The 21600-nt window shown below is 39.7% G+C and overlaps 1 protein-coding gene across 1 annotated transcript in view; it reads left to right on the top strand.

Moving 5' to 3' along the window:
• Positions 1–21600, top strand: part of NTPCR (nucleoside-triphosphatase, cancer-related) — a 43321-nt gene that overhangs the window by 5412 nt on the left and 16309 nt on the right. The window contains exons 3-4 of the mRNA XM_044004811.1: positions 187–283; positions 21346–21555. Coding sequence (XP_043860746.1) covers positions 187–283; positions 21346–21555 — 307 coding nt within the window. The remainder of the gene's footprint in view (positions 1–186; positions 284–21345; positions 21556–21600) is intronic.

Here is a 21600-nt window from a genome sequence, read left to right as displayed (position 1 = left end):
CCAAAGCACCACATTTAGGAGAGTGGGTGGAATGTAGTCTTCATTGCAAGCCACCCGTTTTAGGGATGAATAGCTCTAAGGATGATTCAGCCCATGGGGAAGGGGAAACCCCAGGGATATTGCTGAAAATGAGACATCAATAGAGTAAACTTACGTGATTCAGAACAAACTGTCTTTTACATTTAGGTCAGAGCCTCCGGCTGGAAGACGTGAATACCGAGTGGGACAGTACGTGGTAGACCTTCTTTCCTTTGAACAGTTAGCCCTCCCAGTGTTGAAAAATGTGAGTATTAACTTAAAGCATCTCTACCTCAATCTCTCTCCAAGGCCATCTCGGGGAGGCCTGGGTTGAATTTTAGACTAGAGTAATTTTTCTTTCATTCAGTGGAGGCCAATTTTACACCTTATGATTTCGAGGTCAATTAGCTGATTAGCTCTCAGGTACTATTATTAAACAAGCCCCAAAACTTAATCACTAGATTTCAAACAATTATTTGCCTTCATTTATATGCAAATGAGCTATTTCTTTCTTTTTTAAAAACTTTATTTAGCCTTGTTGGTTTTAGTGATGGAAGTGAACTTGGAGGCTCTGTACCCCTACATTTTACAGTTGAGGAACCTGAGGCCTGGAGTGGTGAAGTGACTCACTTAAGGTCCCAAAGCTAGTAAATGGCACGGCCAGGATTTGAACTAAGGTTTGAAAATAGGATTTCCTTACTCATATTACTATGACAAACTATCTCTTGTTGGAAAGATAGTTTGAAGCTGCATTGTGGAGGACATCAAATTCCTGTCTAAAGAATTTGTATTTTGTTTCATAAGCAATAGGGACCCACTGAGTTCTGTTGGAAAAAGGTTGTTGTCATTTTTGTCACAGATGGTTTGGATAGGGAGGAATTGGAAGGGACAAACACTAAGGGTCTGAGTTGTGATGGTAGCCCTGTTAGTGCATAGAAAAGGACAGATAAAAGATTTATAGTGGATGCAATAGTGACAAGCCTTGGCCACTGATTTGATGAGGTGTGAGGGTGAGGGATAAAGAATTATTAGAAATGACTGAGATTTTTGAGACTTGGGTAAGTGAGAAAATAGTGGTGCTAACAATAGAAAGGAAGAAGTTGGGAGAAGACATGTGTAGGGGAGAAAGACAAGATATGAGAGTAAGTTTTGGATATATTGAAGTTTGGGGTACCAGTGGGTCATTCGATGAAGGTATTCTTTGAACAGTTGGAGATTTGGGATGAACAGGAAGGATTGATGCTGGATCTATAAGTTGGGGAGCTGTCCCCATAATAATGCTGGCTGATATCATGTGAATGTCTGACATCAGTTATTGGAAAGAGCATAGAGAAAGAAAAGAGAGTTGAGGACAGAGCCAAAGAGGAAACCCACATTTAGGAAATGTGAAGAAAATGATAAAATTGGTGATCAAGACGAATTGCTCAGACAAAAGAAGAATTGAGACAGCAATGTCACATAAGTTGATGGAAGAGAGAGGAAGAGGTATCCCAATACCACCAAATTCTGCAGAGAAGTGGAGGAAGATGAGGGCTAAAGAAAGGCCATTGGATTTGACAATGGTAGCCCTGGAAAGCTTAATTTCAGTTGAATGATTGAGCCAGAAGCCAGAAAAAGGCTTGAAAAGATTATAAGGAAGTAGTGGGAGGAAGTATAGATCATTTTTACAAGCTTAGCAATAAAGGAGACGGTATTATAGTGTCAAAGGAAGGTTTTACATTGATGTAGAAAGTTTAGCTTCTGTGAACAGGTTTTTCACTGAAATAACAATTGCTCCATACTGCTTGAGAAACTTTTTTTCTTTTTTTTGCATTGTTTTAGGTAGTGCTTTATATGCCTTTAAGGAAATTGATCCTTTGGGGAGTTTACAACCCTCTCTCATTGTTTGTTTAAATTTACATATTTCTTTATGTGATGTTTAAAATCTATGTTGTTGTCATCACCTTAAATTAGAAGCTTTAGCACCAGTCTTTGGGCATTAAACATTTATTAAAGCATACAGGTATTAACATGGAGTTCAGAAAGTTAAGAAAAGGCCTATCTAGCCTAGAGTTCCAGCCTGGTTGGGTTCTTCCTCAAGTCCTCTGCCATGAGCCTGCTTTAATCAGGAACTCCCCAGCTAGCTGATTGTGGAAGCTTTTTATAGGTCTGGAACAGAGGCAGTCCTTACACACTGCTTCAAGCTGATTGGTTGGCGTCATCCAAATCCATTGGCTTTGAAGGTGTTCTCAAGTTGAGTTCACGGTCTAGCTTCGGAGAACAATACCTTCTTAAGGGCTAGCCAGGTGTGATTACAATCCAGTTAAAGTAGGCTAATCAGCAGTCAATCACTCTCACTTGATTCAGTCAGTCTAGATTAATCTCCAGGTGGGTCTTTGAGTATCTGCTAAATCCCATTATTTCATCACATTCACCCCTTTGTTTCTTCTAGGAACAGGTGTTCCTTGATGAAACATTTATCTACTTTCTTATGGAATCTTCCCTAAAAAGAGAAGTGCCACAGGGTATCAAGTATGCATAATTTACATTTTTTTAAATGAAAGGGAATTAAATTTGAACTTTGGAAATTGAATTGGCTCACCTTGAGAGAGATAGATCTTGGAATCTTGCAAAACAAGGGGTATGAACTGCTAATTCAGGAATACAGGTTGAATCTAAACAGAAGAGTTATCTTATCCATGGTGAATGGATTCAGCAGAAGCATGGAAAGACAAAAAATCATTTTCATAGTAGAAAAGCACCCACTTAATGCCTGAATGAGAAATCTAGAACTTGGGAGCAACAAGAACTAAATTCAGTTGTCAGGTTGTCCTTGACTGGCTAGAGGCCTTCTCTTAACACACACACACACACACACACACACACACACACACACACACACACCACACACACCACACACACGTTCCCATGGTCAGACAGAAGAATGTGATATAGTGGAAAGAGTAATTTTTGTAGTCAAAGATCTTGAGTTTGAATCCTAGCCCTGTTATTTTATTAATGTATATGACCCTGGGCAAGTCACTGTAGCTCCAGGCTTCAGTTTCCTCATCAATAGGTTTTGGACTAGTGATATATGAGGAGACTTTGAGTTCTAAATCTATGATCCTTTTAGCCTAAGAAGTTTCAAGTTAAGACTGAGACTCGTTGGCCAATTGCATGTCTGTCCCTAGAGCAGTAGAGAAGCAAATTGATTTTTATTTACCTTGCTTAAGGTGCATGCACACTGTATAGCCTAATAGAAAAGTGGCCTTGTAAATTTTTTATATTTATCTGGAAGGTTTCATAGGAAGTAATTTTCCAATCTGAGTAAAGAGCTTGAATCATTTAGGAAACAGCCCAAACATTCTCCTCTTTACTTCCATCTTGATTATTGAAAACAGCCTCTCACAGCATTAGAAGATATAGGCTTCAGGTTTAAAAGCCTTAACTCTCTGCTTCCTGGCTTGTATGACTTGTAATCATTTGTTTTCTATCTACTTTTAAGTAGGAAAAAGTATATTTTTGGGGGGCTGTAGAAAAAGATGGGGAGAAAACCAAGATGGGGAAATAGAAAGGACAGAATTCTTAATGCTGCCAATTCAGCTAAGCAAATTGCAGACCTGAGAAATCTAGATTTAAAGAGAGGATATTTAAGATGGGGTATGACATGTTAGGTGGAAACTTGTGGCAATGGGACTTGGCATTAAAGATTCCTCAGTAACTCAAACACTAGAGATTTACCAAACCAAGACTCACTATCATACAATGTAAGTCTTGAACTCTGGTTTTTCATAGAATTTTTGGTGCCAAGTTGGGGGGTGGGGTAAAGGGTAAGGAGATCATTTCTTTTACTGAAGGCAAAGGTTCTCTCTTAATCCATTGATATGGAAAAAAAAGTAGAGAGTAGGTGACATTGGAAAATTTTATAAATCAAATAGATTTCAGAAAACGGTATTTCTGATGATATGAAACCTTTCAATACAATTGTCATAAAAGCACATTTGAGATTTGAAATTTAATAATTTACTCATAGATGTTTTATTATCCATTAATATAGGAAGGTAACTGTAGATTGTACTTTTTCTGAGAGTCAGTTTGGTTAGTGGAAAGAGAACTAAAGTCAGAAGTTTATTATTTAGTTTTTTTTTCAGTCACGTCAGACTTTTTGTGACCCTATCTGGGGTTTTCTTCGCAAAGATACTGGAGTGATTTGCCATTTCCTTCTCCAGTTCATTTTACAGATGATGAAGCTGAGGCAAATGGGATTAAGTGACTTGTCCAGGGTCACACAGCTACTAGGAGTCTGAAGCCAGATTTGAACTCAGGGAGATGAGTCTTTTGACTCCAGGCCTAGCACTCTATCCACTGTGCCATCTAGCTGGCCCAAAGTCAGAAAGCTTGAGTTCAATTTCCAGATTACTGGGGGCATACTAACTCCAGGTATTACAGTGATATGATGATTTACCTGACAAAGGCAGTGGGTTATAAAGAGGGGTAATAAGGATAATAATTTAATTTATATAGGCAGTAGTTAAGAGTGTTGGAACTGAGTTCAAATTCTATCTCAGACATCGCTTTGTGACCCGTGGCAAGTCACCAACCTCTCAACCTCAGTTTTCTAATCCGTAAAATGGGAATAATAAAAATAATACTTCCCTTGGGTTGTGAGGATCAAATGAAATAACATATGCACATTGCTTTGCAAACCTTAAAGGGCTATATAAAAGCTAGCTAATAGTATGTCAATACATTCTGAAGGTCAAAGAATATTTGCTTATAGGTCTTTGAAAAGGAAACAATGTGAAATTAACAAAGTAAAGTAGGACAAAAGAAGCCTTATGAAGCTGAATATACAGTTTAAAAAAAATTAGAAAAGCTACAAATAAGCCCCAAAATAATTGCAAAAGATAGAATCATGGATGGAGAATTAGAAAGGATATCAGAGGCCACCTAGTATGGCACCCTCCTTTTACATAGATGGAAACGAAAGCCCAGGGAGGCTAGGTGATTTAGTCAAAGTCACAAAGGTGGTATCAGAGGCAGGGTTTGAACTCAGGTCTTCTGTGACCAGAGTCTGCTTCTTCCCCCAAATCACACTGCCAAAAGAGATTCTCAGAAATTAGATAAGAAATAAACAGATTGGGGAGGCAGGGGGCGGGAGGTGGAGAAATACTGTAGAATTGGTCAATGAAACAAAAATCCGTTTCTTTGAAAAGACTAACAAAATCAGGAAACCTTTACTAATTTAATCTAATCTAAAGGAAGAGGGAGGAAAATCAGATTGCCAAAATAAAAACTGAAGGAGGTGAAAGTAACAGCAGAGAAGAAATATCAGATCCTCCTATATACAAGTATTATTTTTTTATCCTGGACCTGTGATGTCACTGGTTTAGATAATCCTTTGTAAGGAAACTCCTTATGCAGGTCAGCACCTTATCTGCAACCACTGCCTGGGCCACTGAAAAGCCAGGTTCCTACAGCGAGTATTTGTCAGGTGTGGGTCTTTCTTATCCTGAGCCTAGGTTTGTAATCTCTTACTGTGCTTCTGTATGCTAGCCAGTTACATGCCAGGAACTCTGAAAAGAAATGGAAGATTATTTATAGTGACTTAAAGTATCAAATTAGCAGAACATGAAACAGGCATTCTCTAAACAAACAATCTAGTTTCAGAAAAATGAAATGAAATTAGCTTTAAAGGAACTACCAAAACAGGAAGATGGGGATGGAAACTCTAGTCCAGGCAAAACTCACCATATTTATAGGTGAATTTTACCAAACATTTAAGGAACAATTAACATATGTATTACACAAATTATTCTCATAAATTGAAAAGGACCACATTCTACCAAACTTCTTTTGTGAGACAAATAGAGTACTAATACCTGAATCACGGAAGGATAAATCAAGTATAGAAACTATAGACACTATAGATCACTAATGAATGTTCATTCAGAAATTTTAAACATAATATCAGCATAATGACAGCAGCACGATTAAAAAAAAATTATTCACTGTGATCAAGTTGGATTTATTCCAGGGCTGCGTAAATAGTTCAACATTAGGGGAGCAATAAAATTAACCGTAAATAAGAAGAGACACAATTCTAGATTGAGACCGCTTAGTAACTTAATACAGCATTTTGAAATTCACATCAGTCTATTTTGATCAGAACAAGATTTTCCAGAAAACAAACAAACAAAAAACCATTTATTTTTGAGAGTAGAAACTGCTTTTGACTCTGAAATAGATTCTACTAGAGAGTTGAGATGCATCATGGGGAGTGGGGGATAAAGTGGAAAAGGACTCTTGTGCAGAGAAATTTATTTTCTTAACACTTGACCCAGGAACAGTGCTTATTTTTTTCCAGACCATTGGGCTTGAGACAAATATTAGAGAAATCAGCTTTCAGTGGGGATATACCTCTCTAAAGGGTATGAAGGGGCTTCTGTATTTCATTAGAATTGATAGCAAAGGGAGTACTACTTTTCTTTCTTTTCTTAGCTCATCCTTCAATCAGTGCATTATGAGAATAGGCAATGAAATCAAAAGTTGCCACTATCTGTTAGTAGAACTTCTTTGTTAGTAGAAAAAGGTTAGCTGTGAGGCAGACTGGAAAATGCAGTGAAACTTCACTATCATGCTCTCTTCTAGGCTGAAATGTAATTAGAATGAGTTGATTTGTGATTTTCCCCAGGTTACTGATATCTGGTGGAGGAGGGGAGGGTATTTTCTCCCCAAAGCAGGATTCCAGCTTATATCTATACTATTTTTCCTATACCTTGTGGTCTTATGCTAGCCATGTAGTTTGACCATCCTTCCTCCCTCAGGCCCCTTTGTCATGGACCCCTTCTCCTGGCACCTCCAACCTCTGCTGACCTTTACCTCTTTCAGGGGGGCATAGATCCATTACCATATACCATACTTTTGTGGCATTCAAAAAGTTCAAAAGACATAATTTCTAGTTTATTGTTGTTGTTGTTTTTTTTTTTTTTAATTTTTAGTGAGGCAATTGGGGTTAAGTGACTTGCCCAGGGTCACACAGCTAGTAAGTGTTAAGTGTCTGAGGCCGGATTTGAACTCAGGTACTCCTGACTCCAGGGCCGGTTCTCTATCCACTGCGCCACCTAGCTGCCCCTAATTTCTAGTTTATTTATTTGTTTTATTAATAATATCAGCATTTTAATAAAAAGGTGGTCATTTGCCATCTCTTTGACCAGAGACAATCATGGAAGTGGGCTCATGGCTTATATGTCCATTTGAAGAGGGGTGTTCCTGAGGGTGGCAATTAGTTCTAATTGGTTAACAGTTAATGAGTGAATGAGGAGCTGGATCTGAATTTTGATTGTTATTTATTTCTTAGTTAGCCCCAGCCCTGGGCAATCTATTCAAAGAATTTATCCCTACACAAACCTGAATAGACCACCTTGGCTGCCCTACCTGGGTGGGGTTTGGATTGAGGAGAAGATTCATTTAACCTTTAGAGATTGAGGTCTTGAAATGATAAAAGAAAATGGGCGGGGGGGAATCGGAATCTCCCCAAATCATTGGTTATTTTTTGTTTGTTTTATTATTTTTTTTAGTGAGGCAATTGGGGTTAAGTGACTTGCCCAGGGTCACACAGCTGGTAAGTGTTAAGTGTCTGAGGTCACATTTGAACTCAGGTCCTCCTGACTCCAGGGCTGGTGCTCTATCTACTGCACCACTGAGCTGCCCCTAAATCATTGGTTATTAATGATCATTTCTCTCACTTTAGGGGTCTTGGCTAGAGCTTTTTAGGGGTCAGGGCACTTCTTGTCTTTCTATGCCATCCTTTGCCACATAGACTGTCTTCCCACGACACCTGTTCTCTAGGAATCCTCACTGAATGTGTCCAAATCAGGTACAAAGAATTTCTAGTTATGACTCCTCTTCAAGATCCATTTTTTGGATCATTATTATAAGTGATACTGTTAAAATGAGATCTTTCTGGTGCTATATTTCTAATTCCTGAAACATCATTAGAGATCCATTTTCCTAAAAGCTTCAGTTTGCTCCTTAATATGCAGATATCCCTGGAAAGAGTAAATCTATGTGTTTTTTTCAGTCATTTATAGATTTCTGTAAATTTTTTCATATCCTTTCTTTAAGTAAATGTTTTGATTTTTGCATTGGTTGGGAGTAGGAGAATGCTAGTTAGATTGGGGGTAGGCAGTTCAGGAAGAAGGGAAAACAATTTAGAAAGAGAAGTCTGGGCTCATATAAGATGAACTTCACCTGCTTCATGATTTAGTCTAGAGCAGGCACAATTTAAGATCAGAAAGAGGATAGTCAGCTCTTCCCTGAAAAGATGAAAAGGAAAAATTCTCGTTAACGTCTGCTGGAATTGGAGTGTTTGCAGATACAAAGAATTTCTCATCAGTGTTATCTATTTGCAAATACTTTTTTATGACCTCCATTCTCCTACATTCCAAACACTTAAGTTTAAAGGAACCCCTAAGAAAGTTCTTGAAGGAAATTTGTTTTATTCTTGAATCTGATACTGAAATTATAAAGTTTTTTAATTGTACGGGTGATTTCTTTGCTTTAGAGAATTCCCACTGAGAAAAGTCACTCTATCAAAGCAGGTTGGCACTTCTTTTGTGACTTTTGCTTTTAGAGGTTAGCCTTGGGTATAGATGGGTTAAAATAAATTGTCCAGTGGCACATAGCCATTATGTGTCAAAGACAGGTTTTAAGCCAGTTTTGAACCCCGTAGTTACCTTTTCTTATTATTTTATTTTTTATTATTTTTTTGTGTGGGGCAATGAGAGTTAAGTGACTTGCCCAGGGTCACATAGCTGGTAAGTGTTGTGGGGACCAATTTTTAATTGGGGAATGCTAGCTAAGCGGCTTGCCGCAATATTGGGGCAAGGAAGGAGAATGGCAGCCTCCCTCAAAACAGAACAAGATTTATTTTAAGAACGAACTTAAAAGAAAAACACAAACAGGATCAGTAGGATCAAGGGAAAGGAAATAAAATGGGGAAAGGGAAATTATAATACCTGAAAAAATACCACCGCCCAGGAATCAGCTGAAAATACACAGCAGAACGTCTGTCGCTTTCCAGCTTCCACCTAGAATGCCCAGTTCTCATCCCCCAAACCTAGAAACACACCACAGAGTCCCAGCCAATGGGATGGCCGCTCTGACAGTCACATGACTGCTCTCACTAGGCTTCCAAACATTATAATTTTGCCTGGCCCATGTAGGTGAAGGCGAGTGGTGATGACATGAGGTGCCAGAGCCCTGGCAATGGCTACAACCAGTGGGTGGAGCACCGTGCTGTTTGTGGAGCCCCAGGCCAGTGCGGGCCAAGGCATAAAAACCTCAAATAACAATTAATTCTTTACAGTGTCAAGTGTCTAAGGCAGGATTTGAACTCAGGTCCTCCTGAATTCAGGGCCAGTGCTTTATCCACTGCACCACCTAGCTGTCCGTGTGTGTGTGTGTGTGTGTGTGTGTGTGTGTGTGTGTGTGTGTGTGTGTATGTGAGAGAGTGTGAGAGAGAGAGGCAGTTGGTTAAGTGACTTGCCCAGGGTCACACAGCTAGTAAGTGTCAAGTATCTGAGGCCAGATTTGAACTCAGGTCCTCCTGACTCCAGGGCCAGTGCTCTATCCACTGCACCACCTAGCTGCCCTGTAGTTACCTTTTCTACACTAACCACTTTACAATAAAGAATCAAGAAACATACAACATCAATTATCAAAAGTTTGAAAAATTATCAAAATATTTTTCAATGCAAGGGATTGAAATTATTCCTTAAGACTTACATGGCAAAACTTCCAACAGAAATACAGCAGGAGGGGGCACTGGTCCTGGATTCTGGAGGACCTGAGTTCAAATCCGGCCTCAGACACTTAACACTTACTAGCTGTGTGACCCTGGGCAAGTCACTTAACCCTCATTGCTCCACAAAAAAGCCAAAAAAAACCCCAAAAACAAAACAGATAGAGCAGGAATAAGTGGGCAGGTCTTTTCTGTCCCTTTCCAAAAAAAAGTACACTCAAATAGTCCTCATAGCTAGCACTTATATAGTGCTTTAAGGTTTACATTGTTGTTGTTTAGTCATTTTTCAGTTGTGTCTGACTCACTGTGACCCCATTTGGGGTTTTCTTGGCAGAGATACTGGAGTGGTTGGCCATTTCCTTCTCTAGTTCATTTTACAGATGAGGAAACTGAGGCAAACAGGGTTTATGTGACTTGCCCAGGGTCACACAGTTAGTAAGTATCTGAGGCCAGATCTGAACTCAAGTCTTCCTCACTCCAGGCACTATCCACTGTGCCACCTCCCTGCCCTAAGGTTTTCATAACCATTTACAATTTACAATTATTTTATCCTCTTAGTATGGGAAGGTAGGTGCTTCTGTTATCCCCATTTTACAGATGAGGAAATTGAGGCAAGCAGTGTAAGTGACTATCTCATGGCTAGTGTCAGAGGCCAGATTTGAGCTCAGGTTTTCTTGACTCCCAAGTCCAGTGTTCTCTGCATAGTTGTCATTTATCATTCCAAATGCACAAGAGGTTCTGCAGCCCCAGGAAGACTAATTTGTCTCTTCGCAAATAGGTACTTTTCTGAAAATGGATTGTAATACGTACTTACATAAAAATAAATTCACATGTGTATTTTCAGTATTGGGTAGGCGGAGATCCTAGGTACCTTAATCATTGAGTAATTGGAGATAAGGTAATAGAATTGTTATACCTTAGTGGATTTTCTTAGTCATGATGCATTAACTACTCTGTAATTTTAAAAAATGGGTTTTTAAAAAGTTATTCAGAATAATTAGATTGAAAAATAGTTTCTTGCACTATTTGTCATGTGGCTGCATAGACTGTATATTATGTCTGATCTCTAATGTTGCTTTTACTGGTGTTGCTTTTCCCTAACCAAAATTGAGTCTTTTATTTGTTTTCTTTTTAAAAGTAGTAAATTGGGAGAGACACTGGCTTGGATAACAGTATGAACTATACAAAGATGAAATCATATTGTTTGATTTAAATAAATTTTATTTGAATGTGAAAAAAAGAAAAATAGTTTCTTTTAAAATTTTATTCGCTTATTCATCCATTTATTTCATTAATTCATTCGTTATTTATTTATTTTTAGAAAAGTAGTTTCTTGATAGAGAATTAAGAGCTCTGCCTGCTCATTATTAGAGAGAGGCAGCTTGGCACTGTGGGGAGAAAAGCAATGGATTCAGGATGAGAGGTCTTGCTTTTGAATCCTAGCTCTGATATTTACACACCACATGACTTTGGCAAATCCATTCACCTTTATGGTCCTCAGTTTTTTCATAAAATGAGGGGGGTTAGAATCAATGCTTCCAACTCTAAATCTGTGTTCCTAGAACTGTTTCTTGGATGTTAGTTACTTCTTGAATTCCCACTAAGGAAACTGAAAGAGTTGGCAGATATTTCTCAGACATTATGGTGTGGGGAAGTCATGGCATCCCATGCTTCCTATGCTGGGATGGGAATGGTGCCACCTACTCTTTCACAGGGTACCATTATTCAGACCTCCAGGCTAATTCCTGTGTCCTCCGGAACTAAGGAATAGCCTGGGCTGTCAATTACCATGGGCATTCCCCATTAATTTAAGAAGTCTCTTGCACTCTAAAAGATCCCAGGGACGGTATTTTGGTTTTAAGACGTGCCAGAGTGGATGTCTTCAAGTCCTTACAACTCTAAAATTCAGCTTAATAGATGGGAACCTCCCTGCACAGCAACATAGAGCCTGAGAACAAGTCAGATATCCTGGATATCCTGTGAACATTGGTATCTGGGGGCGAGAGAATCCTTATGAAGAGGCTGTCCCATTAGACAAGGGTACTGTCAGGATGGAAGAGCCCCCCAGTTCAGAATATTCCCAACTGGGTGAATGTTAGATTGAAAGGAGGGTTAGATAATCTCAACTTTCCTTTTCTATGGCTCCTTCCAGCTTGTGTTTTTATCCCTTGGGGACACTAAATTTGCATGCCACTGGACCACAAAAGTATTTTGAGACCTAAATGCACTATGTGAATATACATAAATGCCTAATCATAATGCTAGCCATCTAACTAATAACTTAAGTTGAATGGAGGACTCGTTTTCTGGTATTGTTATTAGACTCATCTAGGCTAGAAAATTATATAAAGATGCCATCTTTCTGATCAGTGAACAAATATCTGTTTTTTCTCCTTCTCATCTTACTTCTCTCTTCTTGGGAGTGGGGAGAGGAACAAGCTCCTTGTAATAAAAATGCACAGGCAAGCAAAAATTCCCAAATTGGCCTGGTTCAAAAAATGTCTTAATTCTACACTTGAGGGACCATTCTATGACAGATAGCTTTTCCCAGGGCCTCCTTAGGCTGCTAGTTTGCAGAGAAAGATTGTAGCAGGGCTGGAGAAAGCATAGTACATGATGAGATTGGACTAGATGACTTGTAAAGGCCCTTTCAGCTCTTAATCTCTCTGTCTCTCTGTGTCTGTCTCTCCATCTCACTCTGCTTTCTCTCCCTTTCTCTCTCTGTTTTCTCTCTCTCTTTCTCCTGTTTCTCTCTCTTTCTCTTTCCCTCTCTCTTCCTTCTCACCCTACACTTAGACCTAGTTACGTACATAGGTGGTAAGTTTAACAGGTAGGATTTGAACCCAGGTCCTACAACTTGACTCTGCTCTTTTCCCTCTATCATACACACACACACACACACACACACACACACACAGTGAGATTCCATTGAATCACCTTTTTTTTTGTAATTTTTTTTTTTGTAATCACTTTTTAATAGAAAATGCTATTCCTCTTAGGGTCAGTAATCTAAATTCCTCATCCCTGAGGTTTCTGTGGCTCCTGGATAAGTATAATGCCTATTTCTTTGCAAGGTGTGAAGGCTTAAGGAAGTGATATTTTCAAAGTGAGCATTTCCATTTGGTTGGAAAATGGAATTCTCACATGTGTCCAAATGTCTCTCTTCCCAGCAGTGTTTGAATAATGTAGGCGTGATCTAATTTGGGTGTGGATCCCTGAGAATTGCAGGAAGTTATTGTTTTTTGTTCTTTTTTCCTTAAAAATTTTTTTTTAAATATATATACACACATATATATTTCCCCCCTTTTGGTGTGTTACATACCTCCTGAATTGGCTGCTTTCAAAACTGTCACTTTGACATGCCAAAATAGAGTTCCACTTGGCTTCAAATAGTGGCATAGGAAATTCACAAGGCTCCATAATTATTCATAGACTCTTGAGATGGAGGCAGCAAAATGCGCCCAACACATCCCTGATGGGAGTCATGCCGATTAGACTGGCTTGCACCCAGAAAGATAAAACCTGCTGGTGAGGTGGATGTTTTTTGTGTTTGTCTCGGGGACAAGTGGCTGCTGGCTTCAATTTCATTTTCTTCCTCATTGGGATCAGTATTCATTCTAAAGAAGAGGCCTGTGCTAATGGGTGGCTTGCCATGAGAGGAGGAGTTGGGTCATCCCTTGCCTACCACTTTGCTGATAGGATGTGGAAGTTCAGCTGTTTCTGGGTCTTACTTTCCAGGATTTCTGTTGCTTCCCCTGTGGCGACAGAGATAGATTTGGACATTCAAAAAGATGAGCTGCCTCAGAACTTTTTGTCATCTTTATCATTTCATGTTTATGGACCAACCGTCGATTGTGTAGGAGGGTGCTCCAGGAACCTGAGAAGCAAAGTTAGGAATCAGACATTTTGTCAGTGCTTAGCAAATACCTGGGCTAAGCCCTAGGGATAGAAATGCAAGCAGAAAGGAAGGTAGTCTTTAACTTCAAGTAGCCTACATTCTAATGGGGAAATACAACACAGAAAAGGGAGCACCAAATGCGGGAATGAGTGAGGTACAGATAGAAGGACCAGGAGGGGATGGAGACTCATGAAGAACTCACCAATGGGCATTGGTTTGGAGTCAAAGGACCTGAGTTCAAATTCTGACTCTGTAACTTACTATTAGTGTGACTGTGGGTAAGTCATTTCATTTTTCTAGTCCTCAGTTTCCTTATCAGAGAAATGAGTGTTCTACTAGGTGACCTCTAATTTCCTTTCTAGCTCTAAGTCTATATTTCTATGAACCTGGGTTGTTTTTTTTTTTAATCATGTTCTTTCCCCCCATTAATTGACATATTTTGTTTTTACATTATAGACATTTCCAGATTATCTTCCCCTCCCCCCCATTCTGGTATTGTTATAAGAAATATATTTTACAACAAAGTAAAAAATTAAGTAAAACCATACAGTGGCCTCTTCTGAAAGTGTATACACCATTCCATACCCATAGCACTCCACCTCTCTATTTTTAAGACTTTTTTTTAATTAACAGAAATCTATTTTCTCTCCCTTTCCCCATCCCATTATGAAAATACAAAAAAAGATATAATATGTACAAAGAAGATATAAACAGGATAAATTAACGGTTATCTCAGAGAGAAGTCACTAGCATTAAGGGGGAACATAAAAGCCTTCTTATAGAAGATGAGATTTTAGCTGAAACTTGAAGGAAGCCACGAGAGGTCAGAGGTGCAGATAAGGAAGAAGAGCATGCACACCAGTATTTTTTGTTGTTTGTTCACTCATTTTAGTTATCCTGGACTCTTGATGACCCCATTTGGGGTTTTCTTGGCAAAGACACTGGAGTGCTTTGCCATTTCCTTCTCCAACTCATTTTTCAGATGAGGAAACTGAGGCAGATAGGGTTGAGTGAATTGCCCAGAGTCACACAGCTAAGTTAGCTCAGGTCTTCCTGAATCCAGGGCCAGCGCTTTATTCACTACACCACCTTGCTGCCCCCTAATCCAGGGCTTCTTAAACTTTTGCCTCTCAAGACCCCTTTTTGCCTGAAAAATTTTTATGCAACCCCAGGTATATAGCTATATAAAATAGGTGTGCACAACCTTTTACTGTTGCCAAATTTTTCACAACCCTCACATTTAGTTACACAACCTCACATGGGGTCATGACCCAAAGTTTAAGAAGCTTCACTTTAGTCTTTGAAGAGCAAAATCGTGGGTGACTATAAAAAGACAATGGAAAGATGCACATTGGCTGAAGTAGCCTGTAATATTTTCAATGATAATTGTGTGTAGGAAAAGACACAAAAAAGACATCATGAAGGACCTGTACAATCAGAAAAGGAAGCAACCAGCCATGTATTGAGCAGTGAAAGATAGAGGGATACTCTGAATGTTATCCTGGTAACTGAAATGTCAAAACATTCCATGGCCTGACCTTTTTACACCTTTCCAGTCCTGTATCTCATGCCCCTGCATAAGATGCAGTCCAGTAACACTGGATTCCTTCATCTCCTTCCTCATCTCTGCTGCCTAACTTCCCTGCCTTCCTCCAGGTCTCAACTCAATCCCTACCTACCTTCTACAAGAAGCCTTTTTCTTGTCTCCCTCAAAGCTAGTGCCTTCCCTCTGAGATGATCACCAGAAGTTCGAGTTGGTGTTTTGTTGCCTGTAGCTGTTTGCATGTTCTCTCCCCCATTAGACTGTGTATGAGCTTCCTAAGAGCAGAGACTGTTTTTTATCTTTCTTTGCATTCTCAATGTTTAGCACAGTGCCTGGTACATGGTAGCTTGACTTGACTTGACTTGACAAGAGCCAGAATAAGGCTTTCTGTGCTTTGGGTGGCTTCTTTGCAGGATTTATGAGAAGGTATAGACGAGTAAGATGGGATGGCTTGCTTATGATCTGCACTGGTGGAGGAATCAGTCACCAAGTATTTATTAAATACTTACTGTGAGCACTGTGGTGCTCAGGTGCTGGTGATACAAATAAAAAGAATGAAGCAAATCAATTTCTGCCTGTAAGGAGGTTATATATGAGTGTGTGTTTGTGTGTATGTATATATACACATATGTATGGAAAATAACATATAACTGTGTGTGCATGTGCCTGTGTGAGTATGTGTATACACACCACACACACACACACACACACACACCCCACCTAACTCTCTAAACTACTTAGTATTTTACATATATACATAACCACACATATTTTATTTATATGTGTGGTTATACATGTGTGTATATGTGTACATACATATATGTATGTGTGTATATATGTATGGAGAGTAAACACTAACTACTTTAGAGAATTACTGGCCCAGTGGACAGAGTGCCAGGCATAGAATGAGGAAGACTCATGTTCCTGAGTTCAAATCTATGCTCAGACACTTGCTAGCTTTGTAACCCTAGTCAAGTCATTTAACCATGTTTGCCTCCATTTCCTCATCTGTAAAATGAGCTGGAGAAGAAAATGGCAAACCATTCCAGTGTCTTTGCCAAGAAAACCCCAAATGGGGTTTACGAAGAGTCGGATATGACCAAACAACAACAACAAAGTTTAAGGAGGGAGGGTGTTAGCAGCTAGGGTGGAGGGCAGGGGGATGGATCGGAAAAGGCTTCACGTAGAAAGCAGGTATCTTGAGAAAAGAGAAGAATTTTGTAAGAAGAAAGGTGAGGAGGGGATGCATTCCAGGAATGAGGGACAGCTGGTATAAAGGCTTGAAAACTACAGGTAGCATATTCTTTGTGTGAAGAACAGTCAGTTTGGGCTGGAGGGGGAATGTATGATAGTAAGCCTGGAAAGATAAGCTGAGTCCAGGGCTTTAAAAGCTAAACAGAGAAGTGTATATTTTATTCTAAAAGATGTAATAGGTAGCAAGAAGCACTGCACTTTATTGAGTCGGGGATAGACATGGTTGTATTCTCAGGGAAAAAAACAACATTTTTGCAGAGAGAGAGAATGAGGGAGAGCTAGAGAGAGAGAGAGCATGGATTGGAGCAAGTTGAGATTTGAGTTAGGAGGCTGTTGTAATAGACTAGGAAAGAGATGATTGCATGTTTTAGATCTGATCTAAAATCCTTGGATCAGTTCTCAAATCCATGGAGGTATCAGAGTATCATGTTTCCTCTCTTTTTGCTTCTTTACACAGGCATAGAGTCTGAACTGAATATGCTGTGGAATAATTCCATGGCTCAGTTTCCCTATCTGGAAAATGAAGGGCTTGGCCTACCTGACCTGTAAAGTCCCTTTTAGCTCTGACACTTTGATCCCATGGTTTTATATTGTCAAGTGGGAATGACAAGTCATTCGGGGAGAGAGATCCTTTAGTGTTGAAATGTTCTTGTCTAGGTTGGGGTAAAGTAGGGTGTGAAGTTAATACTATGTCATGATTGAAATTAAGGTAAACTGAGGCATAAAGTTCTGAGCATGTTCAATTTATTTGTAAGGCTAGCAGTTATCGATAAGAAGGGCCCCTCAGCTCCCTAGTGAGCCAGAAGACCTCAAATCAGGGCAGACAGATAATTTTTATAGATAAAGGGAGGAGAATTTTTTTTAATTTTTTAAATTTTTTTTAAAAAGCAACATCGTAGATGGGGAAAACAATATGGTTGGTTACTAAGCTTGTAGCCTCACATGCAAAAGGGATAATATGGTTGGCTGAACATTAGGAATGAGGGACTAGCAACAACCCCTCCTTCCATCCTGTCACTAAGAAATGTTCACCGGTTGAGTGTACCTGCAAGCACAGGTTAGTGATAGTGGATCAGCTACCTTGAATCACAGACCAGACTCCCTGCTGCCCACCTGCCTCCTTCAAGGATAACAGATTTCCTTGAGGCAAGAACATAGAGAGAGTGATTAGCAGGGAACTGAACTTCTAAACTTAACTCAGAGACATGAAGTGATTTATAGGAAATCTGACATTGCCTGATTTGCCCAAGGGGCCAAGGTAGGATTGGAAGCCAGCTGTTTGTGACTCCCAAGTCCGGTGCTCTCCCTGCTTTTCAGAATCTTATTTGCCGTGCCCCCCGCCCCCGCCCCAGTTCTTCAATTTTAAATTGCTGTATGGGCTTGGCCAAACCACATCAGTGTTGGTGAAAAGTGAGGAAAACACTGCTCATCTCCTAGAGCTAATTTGGAATAGCTGTCAAGGGCTTTTAAAAAATCCTTAGATGGGAAATGTTCTGTGAGTAAGCCTTAAGCACAGTTTTCAAAAACTGTTTGGCCCATATAAGTCTATAGTACATGAACAGCATCCCTCATCCAACATTAATTCGTTCATCTATTTACTGTGTACCTTTTTCAGTGAAGTAGACAAGTCATAGACTGTGGAGGGGCTAGACATTCATTAAAAGTTTTTGAGAAGCTTAAAATCCAGGTGTGGGAAATAGAACAAGAGTATACAAATTAGCAGGACAGGACTAATGGTATAACAAACATATCTGCTAGTATAGAATCTAGGGACTCCATAAATGCTGAGTGATTGCAAATAAGAGAAAGATCAGAGCCAGGTGTGGTCAGGTAGGGAAGGCTTCTTGAAGTTGAGAATTTTTGGAGTCAGGACAGACCTGGATAATCAGTTCTGCCTTTAATATTTACTAGCCAGGAGCAAATCATGTTACCTCTCCTGTATGGAATGAGAATGATGACAGCATCTATTTCCTGGGTCCTTAGGGCTATATACATACATGTCAGCTGATATTACTCCTTGAAGCAGTGGATTTTGTAGGAGGTAATAGACATAGATTGGCAGAAAGGACATTCTAGTGGTATGGAGAACAAGCCTCCCTACCTTTAGTGACTCTCCTTTCCTAAGTATTTTAGTCTTTTCACCACCCCTCCCCAAAGCAGCTGCTTGAAGACTTTGTAGATGTATTATTCACAATTACAATTCAATTCAACAAGTGTTTATTAAGCCTCTCTTTTGTGAAAGACACATTGTATAGTGCTGGAGACCAAGATTCAGATGGAAATTAGATAAAGATCTATGGAAATCAAGTTTAAAAGAGATCAGAGAAAAGAGGCTTAATAGCTGATATTTCCTTTTCTCTTAAATGAATGGGAATACTAAGGGACAGCTAGGTGACACAGTGGATAGTTTTGGGCATGCAGTCAGGAAGACTCACCTTCCTGAGTTCAAATCTTGCCTCAGACACAACACACACACACACACACATGTACATACATACAGTTATTTATGTATTTGCTTGTTTGCTTATTTATTTATTTGACATTACCTTCATTTCAAATGTAGTTTTCCTTCCTCCCCTACCAGAGAGTTATCCATTGTAACAAAGAGTAAAATAGGGGAAAAAAGAAGGTTCAGACCCATAGTATAGTCCCTTCTTCATATGGGATGGGGGTGGGGGTAGTGATCATTTTTAAAATCTTTTCTTTTAACATTTATTATTTATTTATTTTTGTGGGGGCAATGAGGGTTGAATGACTTGCCCTGGGTCACACAGCTAGCAAGTGTCAAGTGTCTGAGGCTGAATTTGAACTCAGGTCCTCCTGAATCCAGGGCCAGTGCTTTATCCACTGTGCCACCTAGCTGCCCCCTAATCTTTTCTTTAGGACCAAGTTTGGTCATTATAGTTGTTCAGTTTCATTTTTTTCAGAAAAAAAAAATGCTCTTTTAGTTTTCATTGTAGTAGCTACTTGGGTATATTGTTTTCCTGGTTCTTATTACTTCTTTTAGTATCAGTTCAACTAAGCCTTTCCGTGCTTCTCTGTCTTCTTCATGTTCATCGTTTCTTTTGACAGAGTAATATTCTGTCATATTACAATTTATTTAGGTATTCTTCAATCCATGGACATATACTTTATTTCTAGCTGTTTGCTATTACAAAAAGTGTTGTTAATGAATTTTCGAATTTTTCTGTCTTTAACCTCCTTGAGGGCATATGCCTAGCAGTAAAATCTCTGTGTCAAAGAATATGGACATTTTAGTCACTTTTTTTTTTAAACAGAACTGCATATTGCTTTGCAAAATTGTTGGGTCCTTTTTGTTTTCAGGAAAGTGTGAGGAAATGGGGAATGGTCTCCTCTCAGTAAGGGTATTATAGTCACCATTCAAATTATACTCCTCTGGACCTGTTTGAGGAAAAAGGTCTCAGTCCCCCTCCTTCCCCTTCAGCAAACAAGATCACATGGTTCAAGGAGCCCTGAGCTGGTCTCAATTAGGTCCTCTCTTGGGCTATGTCCATATAAGGGAAGATTGAAGAAATGTCCCTGTGTCACCTCCCCCAAAGAATAGTTATGGAAATTAGGGTTAGGAATACTGCATTCTGGTTAGCTAGTTTTTGCTCATAGATTTGATATAGTGGGAAATGGGGTACGGGTTGGGGTAGGAGTTGGGGTTCTTAGGAATTCCTCTTTAAAGAATTACACCCTCTTGCACACAAAACATAGTTAGAATAAGGTGATAGTTTATTTAGGAGCAAGGGAAGGGAAGGGTGGGGGGAGGGAAACCATGAAAGAAATCCTTGGACTTTTCATGGGGAGATTTGGCATAAAGCACATGGCTCAGAGGTACCAAATCTCCTTGAACAGGAGACCGGAAGGTACTTTTATAGAGGACTGATGGGGGTGAACCATCTTCCTGTGGAAAGTTCCTTTAGTGAGGGAGGACCATCCCCCACTGGTGGTAGCTGGGGGAATTGGGTGAGCAGTGGAGGACCATCCCCCACTGGTAGTGACTAAAGGAATTGGGTGAGGGGTGGCTACAGATCCCTCTTCAGAACACAAAGGCTGAAGCCACACCCAAATTTATCTCCCCAGGATAAGGGAGACCAGAATGAAGGGTAGGAATCCCAAACTAGCTCAGTCCGATTTGGTTCAGTTTATCTCTCTAGGCGTAATCTGTCCTCTGGTTTAGTTTCTCAAGGAGAAGATTCCTTGGTGTGCCCCAGAGAAATTCTGGGGTGCTCTGCGCCCCATGACAGATTGTAACCCTTGAGTAATCAGACCAGTGATGAAAATGGGGAGGGTCCATTTGCATTAGGGACTGGGGGTTAAAATGGGGCCTGCAAGCCCCCATTCTTTGCACCCACTATCTGCATACTGGGTTGCCCATTTTCTCGAGAATGACAGTAAATGAGCCTTTGACACATCACCGCCAATGAGTTCCACAGAATTATTGAACAGGAGTTGTTTTCTTCACAGAAAGCAAATGTAAAGTTTGGTCATTATTGGAGTAACTTCAGTGGTTAGCTAAAGAAAGGGTAAGGAAATAACTTTTGTCAAAATATCAGTTGCTTACTTTTGGGAGAGAAATACAGTTTTGTAGGCATCTATCTATAGAGTCCTAGATTGGCTTGGCAGAGGTAATTTATTAAACGTTTCCAGGTTCCCTAAACGAATTATTTGCTTCCCATGAGTGACTGATTAATATCCAAAGGGGAGCTGACTTAGGTGTATTCACCAACTCAGACTCATACCTTATTGGCTGACTGGGATATTCATGGAGGAAGTAGGAATGCCTTTAATTTGCATGCTAGGGCTTTGGTGTCAAATCTAATATGTCTTTAAAATCCACAGGCAGATGCTGGCCACAGCCCTGGGAAGAGGGTGTGTATCATTGATGAGATTGGGAAAATGGAACTCTTTAGTCAGACTTTCATTCATGCTGTGCGTCAGACTCTTTCCAGCCCAGGCACTGTGATCCTTGGCACAATACCCATCCCTAAAGGAAAACCATTGACACTCGTGGAAGAAATAAGAAACAGAAATGATGTTAAGGTGTTCAATGTAAGTATAAGCAAGTCTCTGTTGTCTCTATCCTGTAAGGAGGGA

Source organism: Dromiciops gliroides, chromosome 4 (genome assembly GCF_019393635.1).
Source record: "Dromiciops gliroides isolate mDroGli1 chromosome 4, mDroGli1.pri, whole genome shotgun sequence".
NCBI lineage: Eukaryota > Metazoa > Chordata > Mammalia > Microbiotheria > Microbiotheriidae > Dromiciops > Dromiciops gliroides.
Note: the sequence above shows the minus strand (reverse complement) of the source record. Positions and strands in the feature narration are given on the sequence as shown.